Here is a 20,276-nt window from a genome sequence, read left to right on the forward strand (position 1 = left end):
TGAATGAATGGAATCCCCAAATCTCTGTAGATGTTCATTGAAATGAAAAATAAACAACCTAAATTTAATAAAAAAAAAATGAAGGGCTGTGAGACTTTTTATTACACTCTTTTGGGCATGTTACCGGGAAGGGCCAGTTCTTGTAGAACATCATGCCTAGAAAAATGGAGGGTCAGAGAAACAAAAGATCCTTAACAAGATAGATTGGCATCGTGATTGTAGTAACGGGTTTAAGCACAGGGGAGATTATGAGGACAGCACAGTATTGGGTAAGGTTTCAATCTGTTATACGTAGATTTACCTTGAGGCAGAATTGACGTGACAGCACCTAACAATAACTCGACTGCAGCGTACCTGTCTTCACTCTGTAGTAGTTCTCATATTCCTTAACACGTTGCGGCACACTTTTTAAATTGACGGCTGTGCTTAGAAACACATTTGCCGTCATTTGCGGCAACGTGTTAAAGCCGATGTAGACCATCTTTGTAACTCTTAACAGAGGAATGCTAAGCGAAGTCCTGAGATTAGTAAGTTCTTTCTTATTCACTTGAATCTTTATGCTTCTGGTTATTCAAGCAACCTTTTTAGCAAATTTCACATCAACTTACTCAATTCATAATGCCTTCCACTTCCAGTTGCTAAGACTGAAGTTTCTGCCTTCGTCCATTGAAATATTTGGGTGAGAATATGCACTGGATATTGAGTGTGTATTTAATGTAAAGGAAAGAACATGTTACTTGGAGTTTTATGAAGAAGAAGATACTAATTAAAGAATAATACACATATATGTCTATATTTTGTGTACTGAAGGAGACTAACATGATACATAAGATATAGGAAGAGTGACCTCATCAAGCAGCACATGAAAGCAGGTCTGAAAGAACGGACTCAGAAATGGTGGAAGAACTGAGAGATCACAAATTCAAGTGTCTTCACAGAGAAGGGAGAATATTGACCAATACAATTTGAGACTGGAGAGAGTAATGTAGCTGCACTTTTTTTGTCCTTAGGTAGGGAACAGAGATTGTTTGGTGCAGTTATTGTCAGAGATATGTGGTGGGAAATGAAGAGTGAAGCCAGTGGGGGGGGAAATGCGCTTTTATCTATTTTTATATTGGTGTTGGTATAAGATTTTATTTACAAATGGTTTTCACTACTAGATAAAGTTGGAAAATCTCTAGTCTAATGAAAAATAGGAAACACCGAGAGACATCTTTTATAAACTTTTTATTTCTTACTGATGATTAAATGCTTAGAAAAGCCAATAGTGAAAACCACTGCTGTTTATTTGCAATAGGGCAGTAGTGTAGCAAGGGGAATTTAGGAATTGCATTCTTTACTAGGATAAGCTGGGCTGTTCCTTGTTAACATTAAGCCCTGAAATAACAGCCCGAGACAGTGAACATTCTTTTCTAGCCCCTATCACATTGTGAATAGGTGGGGCAACTTCTCTGTGTTATGACTCTCTAAGTGGTGACTTAAAGGGATCCCAGAGTTAATCTGTGGGCCTTGAGAAGAAAGGAAACTGAGTTTTTGTTGGGAGACGTACCCTGAAAGTGCCTATGAGGTCGAATATGTTTTAATTCTTCTCATCTTTATTGAGTTTCTTATTTCCCTCCCCAGTGTTGTTTTTTTTTTTAATTTTTTCTTAATTTTAATGAAAATTGACAGATACTTTGGATTTCCATTCATTCACTGTTGCACTTTTATCCTTGCCCACCCCTCCCCCCCAGTACACTCTTTTATTTGAAAAGTAAAAGAAAAATGCTTTCATTGTTTTACAATCCCTCCCCCCAGGTCCACTCCACTAAGCAGCCTTCGTTCTGGATTTCTGTCCTGACAATAATACCTAATCACATATCCCTTTTAAACAGTTTTCTCCCTCATCTGTTTCAATGCAGTATACATTATTTATCCTATCTTTCTCACAATGTCAGTCCTGTTTTACAACAGTGGCACTATGCAGTATTTGTCCTTTTGTGACTGAGATATTTCGCTCATCATAATGTCCTCCAGGGTCACCCATTTTGAATAATATTGCAAGATTCCTTGTTTTTCAATGCAGCGTATTCCATTGTGTGAATATACCAGAGCTTCTCTATCCATTCAATTGTTGATGGGCACTTAGGTTGTTTCCAGCTCCTTGCTATTGTAAACAAAGCCACGATAAACATGGGTGTGCATATATCTGCTTGGATGTCGGTTATGGTCTCTTTGGGATATAGTCGCAGTAGTGGGATTGCTGGGTCAAATGGTATTAGCATGGTACTGGTACAGTGACAGACACATAGATCAATGGAATAGAATTGAAAACCCAGAAATCAGCCCAACTATTTATGGTCAACTGATTTTTGACAAGGAGATAAAATCAGTTAGGTGTGGAAACGATAGCCTTTTTAATAAATGGTGTTGGCAGAATTGGAAAACTATCCGCAGAAGACTTAAGCAAGATCCTCACCTCACTCCATATACAAAAACAAACTCAAGGTGGATTATGGATCTAGGACTAAAACCAAGGACTATAAACTTCATTAAAGAAAAGCTTGAAAGAACTTTAGTAGTCCTAATCCACAACATAAACAGTCTTCTAAGTATCCTGAAAAATCTACAGCCAGGAGAAGATAAAATAGATGACTGGGACCTTCTAAGAAATCCCTATGCACATCCAAACATGTCATATAAGGGACTTATATCTGGAATTTATAAAATACTTATGGTCTCTTTAGGTATATTCCCAGTAGTGGAATTGCTGGGCCAAATGGTATCTCTATTTGCAACTTTATGAGAAAGCGCAACACCACCTTCCACAATGGTTGCACCATTTTACACATCCACCAACAGTGAATAACGGTTCCAGTTTCTCCACAACCTCGCCAGCATTTGTCGCTTGCAGTTCTGTTAAATCTTGCTATTCTTACTGGGATGAGTTGATATCTCATAGTTGTTTTGTGTTGAGTTTCTTACCTGTCTTTTGGTAAAAGTGGTATTTTGAAATCTACTACTGTTGCACTGTTCTCTATTTCTTTGTTAAAGTCTATAAATAGTTGTTTACATATTTTGTAGATCTATCATAGATTGGTGTGTAGATTTAACTAAGGATATATCCTTGTGATCTATTGTGCTTTTAATTGTTACATAGTGTCCTTCTTTATCTTTGGTGGTTTTCTTCCTTCAACCTATTTTATCAGAGACTAGTTTTGCCACTCCAGCTTTCTTATATATACACCGTTTGGTTGGTATATGCCCACCTTTAATTTTTAGTTTATCTTTCTCCTGATTTCTTAAATGTGTCTCTTCTGGGCAACATATTGATGGAAAAAGATGTCATGCTTGGAAAGGTGAAGGGTCAGCGAGAAAGGGGAAGACCCTCAATGAGATGAATTGATGCAGTGACTCAATCAGTGGTCTCAAGTATATCAGAGATGACGAGGATGGCACAGGATAGGGCAGGGTTCAGATCTATTATTGATAAGATTGCTATGATTTCTGGTTGACTGGTCAGCACCTAACAACAATGATTCAGCTCATAGTGACCTCAGGTGAGATTGTATACCCACAGGATTTTCTTGACTACAGTCTTTACAGAAGCCGATTGACAGTTCTTTCTCCTAAGAAGTCACTGGGTAAGCTCAAAGCACCAGCTGTTCAGTTAGCTGTTAAGTGCTTAACCATTGTGTCACTTGAAGCTGGTGTGAATTGAAATGGACTCAGTCATTCCTTACAATAACATCACATTTCTAGTGATCACCGAGAGTGATTTTAGTGTTTGCTCTTGCCATTTTGGAATGTACTATGCACTCTTCTTCCTTCTTTGCCTTCTTTCTGAGCTTTTCTTCAGCTTCTGTAAGGATCATCTTCTTTGACTTATTATACCGTTTCAAATCGCACACTGGGTAGGAATACTGGTTCCAGCATTAGATAGGCTTGGGTTCAGATTTCTGCTCTGTTTTTTTTTCAGCTCTTTGACCTTAAGCAAGTTACACAGTTTCTCTGTGACCTTGGTTTATTTGTATGTAAGATGGGAATGAGGAAACTGGAAGCTGAATGATTCCATTCTCAACCACTAACTGAAAACTTGATTGTTCGCTCAACAGCAACTCTATGGGAGAGAATACCTGATGATCTCTTTCTGCTGAGTAAACTAACTCAGTCACCTCATGACAAATACTGCATAAGACCATTGTTGTAAAAATAGAAGGATAACTAGTAAGAACCTGTGCTGCAGTCTTGAAGGCATGCGGTTTGAATCCCTCATCTACTCTGCAGGAGAAAGATGGGCAGTCTCCTGTGTGATCACTGCCTCTGAAAACCTGCTGGAGGGTCAATTATGGCTCAGTTCTGACTACATGGTACTCAACAACAACAGCAACAACTAATTAAATATGTATGCGAGCCCAAGGAGGGAAGGGGTATCAGTGGAGGGGTAAGGATGGGTAGGGGGCTAAACCACAGGGTTGTACTTTTTGGTAGGTGGAGGAAAGGGGTGAAGGAAATGGGAAGTATCCAGGTGAAAAGACAGGGTAATGATGGTCATGATCTAATAAATATAAAAACATGGGAATGATTATATGAAACAATAGGAATTAAGAATAGTGTGAAACACAATGCACATGAATTTTGTACGCAAACCAATATTAAAAAAGAGAGAGAGAGAACAGAACACTGTAGGGAATCTGATGAAGCAATCCTCCTCTGTCATTTAGGATCACTTCATAGTGACTCATCAAGAGAAGGATTCACTTGATGGTTCCCAGCAACAGTCAAGTGTGGGTTGAAGCAGGAGCTATCACTAGGGTTGTTAGACTTAAATGAGATAATTCATGGAATGCTCATGAGAGTGTCTGGTACCAAGTAAATGTTAGCCTTTATTGTTGTTGTGTGCTGTTGAGTTGCCTACAACTCATAGCAACCCTATGTACAACAGCCCTAAACCCTGCTCTATTCTGTGCCAATATGTTTTATTATTACTACTGAAAACCAAATGGATTATAGTTTGAATCTGCTCAGAAGTACTGTATAGGAAAAACTAGGGTGGTATGTTTTCAGCCTAATCCTGTGGAGCGGCTGGTAGGTTCAAGCCACATAGCTTTGCATTTGCAGTGCAGTTCAAGACCACGAAGCCATTAGTGCTCTCATTAAAGTTACAGCCATGGAAATTCTACTCTGTAACACATGGGATCACCGTGGGTTGGAATTGACTTGACAGCAGCAAATTATGACAACTATTACAAAGAATTTTATTGTTTACTTAATCACTTTAGTCTAGTTTACTGAAATGTCTGTCCCCAGGACAGTTCTACCATAATTTCTACTTGATACTTCAAATCCAACATGACCAAACTAATATTTCATCACAAAACTTACTTCCCTTTCATTTTTCACTCCATTTATGTTCACGGCATTGTGATATAATAGTCTGTCTTTAAATTTGGTCTTTAAAAAAAATCTGGTCTTTAATATTAGACTCTTATTCCAGCGAGGTAATCATGAATGTGCATAGATTTAAGATGAGAGAGTTCCTAATTTATAATTGTGAACAAACAAGAATAAAGTATTAGTTGAACTATTTATCATTTATACAGTGGAATTCTCTATAATTATTAAAATGTTGTTGTTGTTGTTATGTGCCCTTGAGTTGCCTGTCACTCATAGCAACCCTATTAGTCCTAAACCCTGCTCTATCCTGTGCCAGTCTTATTGCCTCTAACACACTTACCTCATCACCATGGCTTGTCTGCTGTTAGGGGCCTTTCCAAAGTTCTGAAAAGCAATGATGTCTCTCTGGACACTAAGGTGTGTCTGATACAGGTCATGGTCTTGCAATCAGAGAGTTGGACAATGACTAGGAGAGGATAGAAGGAGAATTGATGCCTTTGATCTGTGGTGCTGGAGAAGAGTACTGAGAGTACCATGGACTGCTAGGAAAACAGATTCATCCTGGAGAGGGTTAAACTGGGTGGCTCCTTGGAGACAAGGATTCTGAGGCTTTGTCTGATATACTTTGGACATGTAAGGAGGGATTGATCCTTGGAGAGGGACATCATGCTTGGTAGGGTGGAGGGACAGCACAGGAGAGGAAGGCCCTCTATGAGGTGGATTGATTCAGTGACTGGGATAATCGGGATGGGTGTATCGGAGACAGTGCAGTTGGCACAGGACAGAGCAGAGTTTAGGGCTGTTGTACATAGGGTCGCTATGAGTCACAAGCAACTCAATGGCACATAACACAACAACAACATGGCTTGTATCAGGTACACCTTAGTTTCCAGACTGACATCGTTGCTCTTCAGTACTTTGGAGAGGTCTCTGACAGCAGACTTTCCCAATGCAATTCACCTTTTAATTTCCTGGCTGCTGGCACCAAGAGTACTGATTGTGGAGCCAAGCAAACTAAAGTGGTTAACAGTCTTAATCTCTTCACCATCTACCATAATGCTTACAGTCGGCCCAGTGATGAGAATATTTGTTTTCTTGATATTGAGCTTCAATCCATACTGAAGGTTTCAGTCCTTGACCTTCTGTAGCAAATGCTTCAGGCCCTCCTTAGTTTTAACAAGCAAGGTTGTGCCATCTGCATAATACAGATTGTTGAGTCTTCTTCCAATCCTGATACTACATTTCTCCTCATAGAGCCCAGCCTTTTGGATAATCTGTTCTGCATATAGAGATAGTATAGAAAGATACAATAATGTGAAAAATAATTTCTTATTATTCTATAATAAAATAATATTACTATATGTCAAGTTAATCTTACTATAAACTATAATAAAATAGTATTACTATGTTTAATAGTAATAAAATGTATAAAATGATATTAGTATGTATTAGCACTGTGGCCTTTAATATAGATTACATCTCAACGTCAGAACAAAAATTCTCATCACTGGACTAATAGGTGGATAATGATAGATGATAGAGAAAAGATTGAAACTATCAATGACTTCATTTTTTCTTGGATCCACAGTAAGTATACTGGATCAGGATGTTAGGAGATATATTGCACTGATAAAGTCTGCAGTCACAGACCAAACTAATGAGGAGCAATAATGTTAGTTTGAGGAGTAAGGTGTGCCTGACTCAGAAATGGTCTTTTCAGTCACTGCCCCTCTCAGAGCTGGACAATGAATAAGAATGACAGAGGAAGAATTGATTCCTTTGAGATACAGTATTGGAGGGAAGTATTGAATATCACATGAACTGCCAAAAAACAAACAAGTATGTCTTAGAGAAAGTGAAGCCAGAAAGCTCCTTGAAGGCAAGGATAGTGAAGCTTCATTTTGCATACTTTGTGCATGTTGCTAGGAGAGGCTCCTTGAAGAAGGACATCATGATTGGAAAGGTGGAGGGACAGCGAAAGAGAGGAAGACCTTCAACCAGATGGATTCGACACACTGACTATAGCAAAATGTTCTAATGTGTCAGAATGTTGCCAGAGGGTAGGACAGGGTTCAGCTCTATTTTTGATAGGGTAACTAGACATCATACTTGACTTAGCAGCACCTAACAACAATAACATTGTTATTCTGGACTCTTGTCATGCCAGTAATACCTAATCATGTTCTAAAGGTGATCTTTCATTGGGTTTTTGAGGTTGCAGCTGATGGTACATTATAACCACCAGATAGTTGTGCCCTTTGGGTTAGGAGCAAACTCCCTACAAGCTAGACTACCAGAGTTAGAGTATTTGTTGAATAAACTTTGTAATGTTAAGGTGTATGCAATGCCTCCAGCATACAGTAGTTAGGAGTTCTTTGAAAGGTATTCATATTTTGAAACAAAGTTTCCCAATAAAGTAAACCAGTCAGGGTGTGGTAAATGTCTCCTGGTATCATGTTGCTTATCATTTCAGAGGATAATGGGACCAAAAAGGGAGCATTTGGAGCTGATTGTTCTGAAAATGTAGTTGCCGCAGCAAAGTGCATTCCTAAAATGGGACCAAATGACCATCATCTCAGAACCAAAACGGCCTTTCTTCATACTTCATCTCAGTGTTCAGAAGAAGAACAGGTAATAAGATAGCAAATTTATAGAAACAATATAAAAGAAAAGAAGCTTTTTTCCATGAACTGGGGGGGGAAACCCCATAAAAATACTGGACAGTTATTGAATCAGTTACTAAGAATCTTAATTCTAGGCGTTTCATTGGGATACTTCATTGAACATCATTATTACATTTCCTGATTTTACCAGCCAGTGTTGTTTTGTTGTTTTTTTTTTCACCAGCCCAACAACCCCCCCAGCCAGTGTGTTTGACCTAACTTGGTTAATCTTCAATTTTCTTTTAAAATATAATGCTCAATTGTTTAGAAAGTATTCTTCAAATTATATTTCCTTTAACTTTTCTTTGAGATAAAAGTTTTCTTTTCCAACTTTTTGTAAAATGGAACGTTCTCTTTTACCATTCCTAGATTCTTTTCTCTCAGATGCCTAGCAGAATCTATTATCCATCTTTTCTGCTGCATGAGTTTGTCAATAAATATTGCCTGCTCTTTTTAAGACTCTTTTATTGTGGTTTTGAATTATCAGGGAGCCCTTATAATGGAAGCATCTCTATTAGTTATTAGAGTTTCTGCTTTTTATCTAATCAAATCTTACCTATGGAAATGTGAATAGAACTGTTTCTGATATTGTGACTTTAGAAAAGAAAACAAATATTTCTATTAGAAATATATTTGTTTACAGTAGAAATCCATAATTATTTCTAGAACTTTGGCCCCCAAGTTGACTCTGAGTATGAAACATTTTTCTTGTTCCCTCCATTGGAAGATTTTTTTGACCTCCTGGTAGTCATTGTTGCTGTTGCTGGTGCCATAGAATCAAGTATGACTCATAGTGAACCTATGAACAGGGGATCCGAACCCTATCCTATCCTGTGCCATCGACACACTTCCTGATGCTCTAGAGTCCACTGTGGCAGTCACTGTGTTGATAGGGTTTTCAGAGACCTCTTATTTAAGAAGTAGATGGCCAGTCTGCTTCCTAGCATGTCTTAATGTGGAACCTCTATTAAAACCTGTCCACTATGGGTAACCCTTAGGGCATTTGACACACAAATGGCACAGCTTTTAGTATCACAGTAACCCACAAATTATCCAGTACAACAATCTGAAAGACAAGTTCTGTACCAATTAGAACAAGGTTCTCCTCAAACACAACAAACTACCAATTTAGTTTGTATATCTTTGAATTATATTACATATTATATTTGACCAGCAAGTGAGAAGCAGGAGCTGAGTGTCATTGTCTTCTCATAATGTGAAAATTTGTCCTGCAGAGGTATGTTGAGATGGGATAGGTTAGAAGGTGGGCTAATGATGAGGAGAGACTGTTCCTATTTTACAGATGAGTAAGCAGAGGTTGAGTCTTCTCCTCTGGGTTACCTGGGTTACCTGGTATCTAGAGGACTGAAGTGGGAGTCAGACCTTTGGAAGGCTTCTGCCTGACCACTGCTGTGGCTTAGTGAATGTGGCCCATTATGCATTGTTAAATAATAAAAATTGGAGGGGGATAGTTTTATTGTCTGAAGGGCTTACAAGATCAATGCCTTTATATCTTGTCCTTTTATTTTGACATCAGTATGTCTTTACTGTATTTTCAGATTGTGATGGGTGAAAGCAAAAGAGTTGGCAGTTCTTTGCAAGGTGATCTGAATTGGGCAGGAAAGGTAAAGGTAAGGCAGGATCCAGTTTTGTTCCACAGCAGAAAAGTAGGACTGTTTATTTTTGCACAGTGTGGGAGAATTCAGCAGTAATTTTTTTTTTTAAAAAGGTTGGTATTTGAGTCCATCACAATATCCTTGCTTAGTTGAACTCTGGATATTTTCCACCAAAATGTAGCAATTGAGAAGAATACTTTGGTAGAAGAATAGTATTCTAATTCCCCTTAGCATATACGATTAAGAAAATTATAATACAACAGAGAAAGCTTTGGTGTCCTTGTGGCAAGAAGCTGAGCTCAAAGGCACACGGTTCAAATCCACTAGCTGCTCCATGGGACAAGAATGGGCAGTCTCCTCCTGTGCAATTTACTGTCTCTGAAAACCTGCCATAGGGTCAGCTATAGGTCAATTCCAACTCCACGGTACATAACAACAACAACAACAACAACAACAACAACAACATAATACAGGAGATCCCAAGTTTTAGTTACTGTCACATCATGGAAGATGCCTGCGTTGCTGTCATTGGGTGCCAAGGAATAATGACAATTATGTATTCAGAAACAATAGGAATAACACATCTATGTCTTATGTGGTAACCGTGGTCTGGCTTGTCAAGTTTGGGGAAAAAAGACTCAGCTTATCTTTTAAATCCCAATTATGAAATTTAGCCTTGTAATTTTCATTTACTTTGTCATCATACATGTGTTTTAGGTCATGGGGCATAAAATGCACATGGCAGTAAGCCTTTACTGGATCTCATTTGTACCAGTAATGAAACAATTTTATTTACACTCTGGTAATCACCTGAAACGATTTAGTTGGTGTCTGAAATGTTATCATTGTGTTACTCTAAGATACCTCATTGTCTGTTTGCTGTGGAAAGCAGTATTCAGTGTGGAATGGTGTTCCCTAAAATGCTGCTGTTGTGTCTGTAGAAGTCATTTGCTCTGCTTAAACCTTTGAAGTAATTTTCAGTTTTATTTGCCCCAAAGAGAGACCACTTGATCATTTTGCCCTCCTCACCTCTCTTGTGCATTAGTTGGGGCAGGATGATTTTGTTGTGAATGAACTTCTCTCGCCTGCTTTCTTTGGTATCTTCTCCCTTACTCATCATGCTACAAGGAAGCATTCAGATTCATCATTACTGTTGATGTGAGAACTTAGGTAAAAATAAAAAACCTAAAAATGTTTTGTGCTCTCCATTTTGTGGTACCTTCAACTCACTCATTTCTATCAAGTTGTCACAGACTTGTACCTGACCCTCCAGTTGGTTTTCAGTGGCTGTAAATCACCTGGGAGGAGATTGTCTTTCTTTGAGGTAGCGACTGGTGGATTTGAACTGCGAGGGTTATGACCTTTTAGTTAGCAATGTGACCAACTCCATACATACTGCCTACCAGAGCTCTCTCATAGTTTTCACATAAAATCTGGGATAGAATTTGGGGAAAGGTCCCTTTTCAAAAATATCTCCAAACTTTTTTTTTTCCTTTTGAATATAGAGATATTTCTAAGGTGCCCACAAAATCCAGGCCAATATCCAAGTTTACACTGCTTTCAGACATCTTTGAGAGTGTCCAGTGAACACAAAGGCTCTGTGCTGGGTCACAAATCATGAGATAGAGAGATTCAGGGACTCAATTGAGTGTTGTTGTGGAAGTGGAATCATTAACTCTTAGTTGCAATTGCGTTTCTCCTTTCATCCTGATTCGCATAAAATGATGATTATAATTGTATTCTAGATAGACAATTTTCTAACTTTAGAAGATTTGGACATAAATGAAGATATTCAGCCCCAGATGAGCAAGGGTATGTATACCTTCTATTTTTATTTCTATACTATTTGACCTCTTTTAACCATAAGTAAGGTCTTTAATAGTGTCCTCTTTTTCTTTTCTTTAAAATAAACTCTCCACCTCCTGGGTTGTGTGAATGGTGAATGTGCTCAGTTCCTAACCTAAAATCTCGAAACTCAAACTCATTGCCATTGAGACTGAGCCAATCCATAGCCGACCTTCCTTTGAGTTTCTGAGGCTGTAAGTCACATGGGAGGAGATTGCTTATTTTTCCCTTTTGGAGTGGCTCATGGATTCAAACTGTCACGGAGGCACCTGCCTTTGGGTTTTCCACCAGAGCTCCATGCCAATCAAAATATGGAGGCATCAATTCATCCAGATGCATCTTGGACTTAATTCTGAGGAAAAAAGGCCATTGAAAGTCTTTGGAGCACAGTCCTCCTGTGACACCCAGGGCCTGAGAGTCACAAATGACCCAGCAACCTTTGTACTGCCACTTGACTCATTCTTGGCCATCTTCGGGTGCAGCCATTAATAATCCAGCCTTTTTGCTAGAAGCACATGTTGTAAATTGAGATAAAATAGCAGTTGATCATACAAATCAGAAATAATTCATCATAAAAGTGATCAGAATTGATCATCATGAATGTAAACAAAATGAAATTGAAATTTTTGCTCTTAGAAGTATTTATTAAATATATAAAACTAAACACTAAAGTGATTTTATAAAAACTCCCCCTAAAGCGTTTTTCCTCATGGTTTAGACTGGGAACATTTCTTAATACTAGACCACTGACCTGTTTCCTTTCCTGGCTGAAATTTCTGCAAAATATTGTCATCTTCTCTTTTTCAAAAGACCTTTCAAGTGAGTTAAAATGAGAATTATTTGTTTTAAAACTCTTATTGCTGATTTAATATGGAAGACTATCTTGAAATCGTTATTAAATACTAGGGGAGGCATGATTTCCTGAGAGGTGTGGGATGTGTTGTTTGTCGTCTCTTGTTGCTGTTGCTCGGTGCCTTCAACACCTAACACTAGTCCAGCATATGGTGACCCTGTGTACAATCAAAGAAAACACCACCTCGTCCTGCACCGCTGCGATGCTTCCTGCTGTGCCAGAGCCTTTGTTGTAGCCAGGGTGTCAGTGTCACATATCTACTTCAGTGACCCTCGTTACCAACTAGGGTGTCTTTTTTCCAGGGACTGGTGCCTCTTGATAACATGCCCAAAGTCTGAAACAATCTCAGCATCCTCACAGTCTTGGGTAGTTGTACATATTAATTATGAGCATTATTGTTGGGGTGGGTCTTATTTATAACTGGGCAGGGATTAAAGTGAATGGGTATAGCTGATTTAGTAGTACCAGCTCTCTGTACATTGGTAGTAAAAACCCTTGCTCTGATTTCTCTGACGGATTTTGAGACACTTTGGTAAAAGGAAGCAGCTAGTGTTATTAATTTACTCAGAAAAATCCACACCACTCCACTGAAGGGATTGTTTCCCAAGTACGCTATTAACTGGTAGACTTTGCAGATTTTTAGTTACTTATTTGGCTCAAGTGAAATCAAACATCTAAAGGAATCCTAGCCTTCAGGGAGAGGTTCTCTAACTTTAATACCCTAGAAGGCTCTGGATTTCCATAAGAGAGCAGCATCGGGGCCTGCAATTGGATTAGGAGGGAGAGCTAAGGACTTGTCAGCATGCTGCCTTTGCCAGACAAGCACACTGCTTTTTGGTATCACTTTTCGGGAGAGAGTGCTTATTAAAAATGCAGACTCCTGAGATTTATTTCCAAAAGGGCTTCTAATTAAGATTGTCTTTGGTAACATGTAGGGATCTTCTTTCTGAGCCAGTATCCCAGGGGATTCTGAGACCAGAGGTCTATGGATGTCGTATGGTAAAAAATGCTTCTAGTCTGCATGTAGTTTGTTTACATTGTAAAATTAATCTTACAGAAAGACACAGAAGTGCCTGTGTTGACCATTTTAGCGATGGTTTAAATCTCTTGTCTCCTGTATATAAGGAGACAGTCTGTATATAAATTTACTTATCCAAAGAATTGCATGAATAAGCTCTTAGAAAAGCTTATCTGATTCTTGTCATATTGATCTTTTAAATTGGCCTTTAACCTTTTCCATGCTTTTCTGTAAACATTGTTAGGTTTTGTATAATTTATTACTAGCTGTATTTCTTTATGTTAAAAAACAAAACAAAACCAAAACAGTAAAAGAATCTTGGTCATTTGATTTTTCCAGAAATCACACTACAGGCAGTCTTGCATTTGTGCATGAAAGACTACTGAGGCTGAACCAAGTCTCAGTGGATTTCAGTGAGCCAAGATCTTCCCATGTGCAAAATAATGGGGAGAAACCTAGATTGAAAAGCCACCCAGGCTTCGGTGATCCATCCCAATTACTGCAAAGACCACCAGGACTCCACGATTTTCATAATAAACAATCTGGGTCACTTGAAAAGAAAATAATGAAATCTTCTGTGCCAAGGTGAATTTCAGTTTAGGCTTAATTTGCATTACACTTCAGGAATGTGAGCAGAAGGCAAATATTTATATCAGATGGGAAATGTGACATTTTAAATAGGCAAGTTGCTTGTATAATTTTGGCAGCTGGGAGGTTTACTGATTAGATTATGTTGTTATTGTTTAAGCAGCAGATTTGCCTCTGGCAACCAGGAAGTGGGTTGCATATTGTTTTTCAGCCATCAACTTTATTTGTTCCCTTCATTTGCTTTTATAAATATTCTCTGAGATTCAGGAGCATGATTCTTTCTCAATCTTTGGTTGGTTTTTTTTTTTTTTGGCAGCCCAGGTGGAAAGTGAAGACTGATTTGGTTTTTGGTGGATCCCCTCCCCCTCTTTGAGCCAGTTTTGTGCAGTTGTATTGAGCAGATGTCTGAGACTGACACTTGTGTGCTGAGGGCTTGGTGTCCTGTGATTACTTGACATCAAATTAGTCACTTTTCCCCTTCTTTGATTTTGAGATAGGGTGGTTAATGAAACTTAATGGTACTGGGCATTTATAGTGACAGTCCTGTCTAGAGTAGCTGACTCAAATTGCTATCCAGAAAAAATATATATAGTTTAAGATTGATTTTACTTAAAATGCAGAAACATTTGGAGCTCTAATGACCTAGTGGTAAGAAACAGCACTGCAGTCCCAAACACATGCAGTTCAAATTCACCAGATGCTCCACAGGAGAAGGATGAGTAATCTCCTCCCATGCAATTTACTGTCTCTGAAAATCCATTGGAGGGTCAGCTGTGGGTCAGTTCTGTTCAGCGGCACGCAGAAACAACGACATGCAGAAAACATTTTAGAGTAGGAAGAATCTTCTGGTCATTTTCATTTCCCACTCACAGTTTCCCCAGCCTGTTCTCTTTGATTGATGGGTATATTTATGCTGTGTTTGGTTGTGTTGGTTGATGGCTATTCTTACACTGTGATTGGTTATACTGATTGCTAGGTGTACTTATACTGTGGTTAGTTGTGTTGGTTGTTGGATATAGTTATACTGTGCTTAGTTTTGGTGGCTGTTTGGTATAGTTATACTGTGGTTAGTTGTGTTGGTTGATCGGTACATTTATGCTGTGTTTGGTTGTGTTGGTTGATGGGTATAGTTATGCTGTGGTTGGTTGTACTGGTTGCTGGGTACACTTATGCTTTGGTTGATTGATGGGTTGACTGATGCTGTAGTTGGTTGTGTTGGTTGGTGGCTATGCTTATCCTGTGATTGGTTGTGTTGGATGATGGGTAGACTGATGCTATGGTTGGTTGTATTGGTTGATGGTTATACTTATGCTGTGGTTGATTATACCGGTTAAGAGGTACACTTATGCTGTAATTGGCTGTGTTGGTTGGTGGCTATGCTGTGGTTGGTTGTGCTTATTTTATTATTGTTAGTAGGTGTCATTGAGTCAGTTCTAACTATTAGTGACCCTATTAAAGAAAATGAAACTTTGCCTCATCCTATGCCATCCTCACAATCTCTTCTGTGTTTAACTCTGTTTTTCAGTCATTGTGTCAATTTATCTATGCAGCGTCTACTTTTACCTTGCTGACTCTCATTATCACATATGATGTCCTTCTCCAAGGACTGATACTTCCTGATAACATGCCCAGAATATGTAGAACAGACTTTTGCATCCTTCAAAGAACATTCTGGCTATGATGCTTCCAAGAAAGATTTGTTTGTTCTTCTGGAAGTTCGTGGTATATTTAATATTCTTTATCAACACCACAATTTGAAGGCATCATTTCTTCTTTGTCCTCCTTTTCATTTTCCAACTTTCACATACTTATGGAGCAACTGAAAATGGCCAAGGCTTGAGTCAGGTACACTACCTTAGTTATAGAATGCTACAGTAACAAATATACCACAAGTATTTGTAACAAAGATTTATTCTCATAGAGTTTAGGAGACTAGTGTTTCAAATTCAGGATGCCAGTTCTAGGGCAAGGCCTTCTATCTCTGTCGGTTGTGGAGGAAAGTTCTTTTCCCCATCTTTATCTGTAGTCCTGATAGTCCTGAAGAACTCCTTGCACTCTTGACTTTCCTCAGTGCCAAAGAGCTTTGTTGTACAGGGTCCCAGGTCTAAAAAAGATGCACTCCAGTCCTTGACATTATTTCTTGATGGTACTGAGGCACCAATTCTCTATACTTTCTTCCGCCTTTACCTCTACTGAGATAAAAGGTATTACTGGCCACATCCAAGGGGAACTCAAATTATATCCAGTTAGGGTTGTAATGGGGTTAATCCACTCTTAATCCCTCTACAAGTCTTTGATTTATCAGGATTTGGAGGGGAATCATTACATAGCTTACATTTTAACATTATATACAAATATACATGTGCTTTGTTGAGACACACTCCAATCCCTGTAACACAACTTATTCTTTAAATGAATATCATTGCTCTTTAGTACTTTAAGTAGGTCTTTCTCCAAAGATTTGCCCCATGCCCTTTGATTTCTTGACTACTATGTTCATGGATTTTGATTGTAGATTCAAGTAAAATGAAATTCTTGATAACATCAATCTTTTCTCCATTTATTGATGTAATTGGTTAAGTTCTGAGGATTCCTCCCCCAACCCCCATGTTGTTGAGATGTAACTGAGCCTTTGTTTCAGCGATGGAAATTATTGAGATCAAATTAAGTTAATCTCCCCCAATTTCTAGGAGAATATGAATATATATGAAATAACCCATCCATGATGAAAAAATGTTTTAAGAATAACTTTGTTTTCATCATAGCATATGCCTTACCAGACTGCTTTAATTCATATTAGTTTCAACCTTTGATAAGTTTCTGTCACTTTTACAACTAAAGCCATTCAGTTTTGTTCTTGATTATTCTCTGGTTGATTTTATGTATGAAAGTCTTATCTCTGTGACACATTTAGTTCTTGAGGGCAAGGGCTTTGCTTATTTCACATTATCCACAGTGCTGTTATATGTCAGGTAGACTGTTGATACTTTTCATGTGGTTTAAAATTGGAGATACAGAAAACTCATTTCCTGCCGGCAAGTATTTGTTGAGAATTTATCATGTATAAGAAGCAATGTTAGGGGCCAGTAGATATATGCATTGTGCATTTTGCTTTCACAGTGAAAAAGCGAATGACAAGAATTTAAAGTGTGGAGGATGTCAAGTTTGTAAGAGAATTGTTCCCATGGCAATAGAATTTTCATGAAAGAATCTTTTTTGTGTATGTTAAGAATCCTACCTTCTCTGCAAATAGATGAGTGAGGTGAAGAGTTTCACTGAAGGAGTTGTAATGTTGTCCTCCCTGCTGCCTGGGCTTGTCAATCAGAATGATTATTTTAAATGGCCCTGTAAAGAGAATTTATTTTGATTTAATATTTCTGATATTTGCAGTGCCATAACTCATAACTAGATGCATTAGACAACCAACCTTTCCACCAATCATATTGAACTAAAATATTGTGGTGTGAGTGATTGTTCAAATGGTATCTTAACTATTAGCTTTGGCTTTCACCAACTTTAAAACCGTGTGGGTGGTGGGGGGTGGTGTTATGTGACCTCTAGTAATCCCACAAGGGAGAACAGTCCCCAAATACAACACCAACAGTATCAAACCCATTCCTACTTCTATCAACTCTTCCCCTGCTGTCCCTCTCCGGCCTTTGCTTCTCTACTATAGGGTCCGATAATCCATTATAATGATCACACAGAACTCACAGACCATATGCACAATTATGGAGTATATTTCAGAAGTTAACAGGTTACCATTCAGGCTGGGAATAGGATATAGGTCTCTTAGCCCTGTTGATTATGGTATCTACCCTAGCCTCAGTTAAGCCTGGGTGAGTGTCCTTGATTCTGGCTCCATGGTGGAGGAAGTTCCTGCTTAGCTTTATTTCCTGCTGGTCTCTGGTTGCTGCTGCTGCTGCCTTAGGCTCAGTTCTGGTGTGACTTACACAGGAATTTCTGGTCCAAATGGACACATGCTGTTATCTCCTCTTCTTTCTTGTTGGTAGTGAGCTTCCTGTTTATATACTTCTAAACAAGTCGGTTTAAACCTGGTGAGGTGGCAAGACTGACCAAATTCTTGTTAGTAGCATGTACACCTCATTTGCATGTTCTTACTCAAAAGGTGCTGATCCTCTCATTCATATCATTAGTGTAGTCCCACCAAGCTGAAAGTTAGGTGCTGAAAGTTAGACTCCCAAATGGAAAGCAATTTTTATTTTTGGTGGACACAACCTTTTTTTTTTTTTTTTAGTAAATTTTTTCTTTTATACTAGTTTACTTTAAAAGTTTGTATACATTGATTTTCACATAGGATCTTTCCCAATTCCTTTACCCACCCCTCCCTCCACCCATCAAATTGTGTGACCCTATGATTAGTCCCTTGCCCATCCTCACCCCTCTGCTTCTACCCTTCCCTGTCTTGGATCCTCATACATATTTTACTTGTCATCTTTCTATTTCTACATTAATGGTCTTATACAGTATTTGCCCTTATGTAACTGGGTTAGTTCACTTAGCATAATGCTCTACAGTCTCTCCCAAGTTATATAATGATTTTCAAAATCACTGCTCACTCACGTGTGTTACTGTGGTCATCATTAACTTGCTTTGGGTCTCTTCCAGTCGATTAGATAGGTAGTAGTCTTAAAAATTTCCCAGTGTGTTCCCACAATTTGGTGAGTTTTGAGGGGAGGTTTTGAAGAAAATGGGAAAGATCTGGTGTGAAAATCAATGTATATGAACTTTATAAACAAATCAGTATAAAATAAAAGTTTTTAAAAAAGAAAAAAAATTGTCAGTGTGCCCTGGATTGCTTGCTCCTCCTGTCTGGAGCACTAGACTACTACCTGCTACCTGGGAGATGACTCATTGTCACTCCTCTGAACTATACCAGGAGCACCAGTATCACAGGTGAATCCATTTCCTCCCCCCTCCCAGAGACTGAACTACAGACCATTTGGACCAGCCTAGCCATGGCAGTTGCCTGATAGAGAAGGCTGTTAATTTTCTTCAACTGAAGCAAATCTTCCCTTGACTCAAAGGATAAGAAACTCAGACAGGGTAGCTGTCCCACCCTCTTCTGGAGCAGTGAGTTCTGAGCCAAACTTAATAGACCAACAGCCTGCATACTAAGGCCTCAGGCATGAAAAACTCTACCACAGCAGTGAAACAGAAGAAGCAGACTACTTCACACCCTACACAAACCCAAAACAGATGTCAGTCCCAAAAAGTAACACAGTATCAATGGATTTCCTAAAGCCAGAAAGTCTGATGGAACTTTGACACAGAATTCCAAAGGACAATGATTGATTATTTTCAGTGGGTGAAAGACAAACATGAAGGACCACGGGACTCTGCAAGCAAAAACCAGGAAGAACTGAAAAATAAAAAAAACCACAAAAAAAAAACAAACAACAACACACCAATTCAAGACAATGCAGATAAAACAAATCAGGCATTAGAAGTTCTGGAAAAAAGAAACTACAATCCAGAATATGATGACCAATGTTTCAGATGGTATCAACATTTTGGAGGGATATATAAACAGAGTTAAAGAGGTTGAAAACAGATCGAGAAAAATAGAATTTAGAATTCTCACCAGTGATCTGCTAGAACAAAAAGCAGAATCAAAAAGGAAGGAAAAAGAAGCAAGCCTAAGAATAATATGGGACACCATTAAGAGGAATAATGTACTCATAATTGGAATCCCAGAGCAGGAAGAGGCTGGTAAATGCACCAAGTAAGTTGTGGGAAGATTTACTAGAAGAAAACTTTCCAGGCATAATGAAAAATGAGAGAATATGTATTCAAGAAGCTGAACAAATACCATATAGAATAGACCCCAAAAGAAAAATGCCAAGGCATATCTTAGTCAAATTTGCCAGAACCAAATACAAGGAGAGAATTCTGAAAGCAGGTAGGGAAAAGCAAAGAGTAACCTCTAAGGGAGGGCAAATAAGATTAAGTGCTGATTTCTCAGCAGAAACCATACTAGCAAGAAGACAGTTGTTGTTGTTATGTGCCGTTGAGTCGTTTGGTACTCATAGTGACCCTATATACAACAGCCCTAAACCCTGCTCTATCCTATGCCAATCGCACTGCCTCTGACATACCCATCCAGATTACCCCAGTCACTGAATCAATCCACCTCATAGAGGGTCTTCCCCTCCTGCGCTGTCCCTTTACCCTACCAAGCATGATATTCCTCTCCAAGGACCTGTCTCTCCTTACAACATTTCCAAAGTATGTCAGACGAAGCCCCAGAATCCTTGCCTCCAAGGAGTAGCCTGGTTTAACCCTCTCTAGGATGA

At 38.7% G+C, this 20,276-nt stretch overlaps 1 protein-coding gene across 1 annotated transcript in view; it reads left to right on the plus strand.

The window, feature by feature from the left end:
- Positions 1 to 20,276, plus strand: part of LOC102848618 (chromosome unknown open reading frame, human C11orf74) — an 80,906-nt gene that overhangs the window by 26,893 nt on the left and 33,737 nt on the right. Inside the window, exons 2-4 of the mRNA XM_006883791.1 lie at positions 7,850 to 8,007; positions 9,599 to 9,670; positions 11,401 to 11,467. Coding sequence (XP_006883853.1) covers positions 7,850 to 8,007; positions 9,599 to 9,670; positions 11,401 to 11,467 — 297 coding nt within the window. The remainder of the gene's footprint in view (positions 1 to 7,849; positions 8,008 to 9,598; positions 9,671 to 11,400; positions 11,468 to 20,276) is intronic.

This window comes from Elephantulus edwardii, unplaced genomic scaffold (assembly GCF_000299155.1).
Source record: "Elephantulus edwardii isolate Elephantulus edwardi_28Jun2011 unplaced genomic scaffold, EleEdw1.0 scaffold00029, whole genome shotgun sequence".
NCBI lineage: Eukaryota > Metazoa > Chordata > Mammalia > Macroscelidea > Macroscelididae > Elephantulus > Elephantulus edwardii.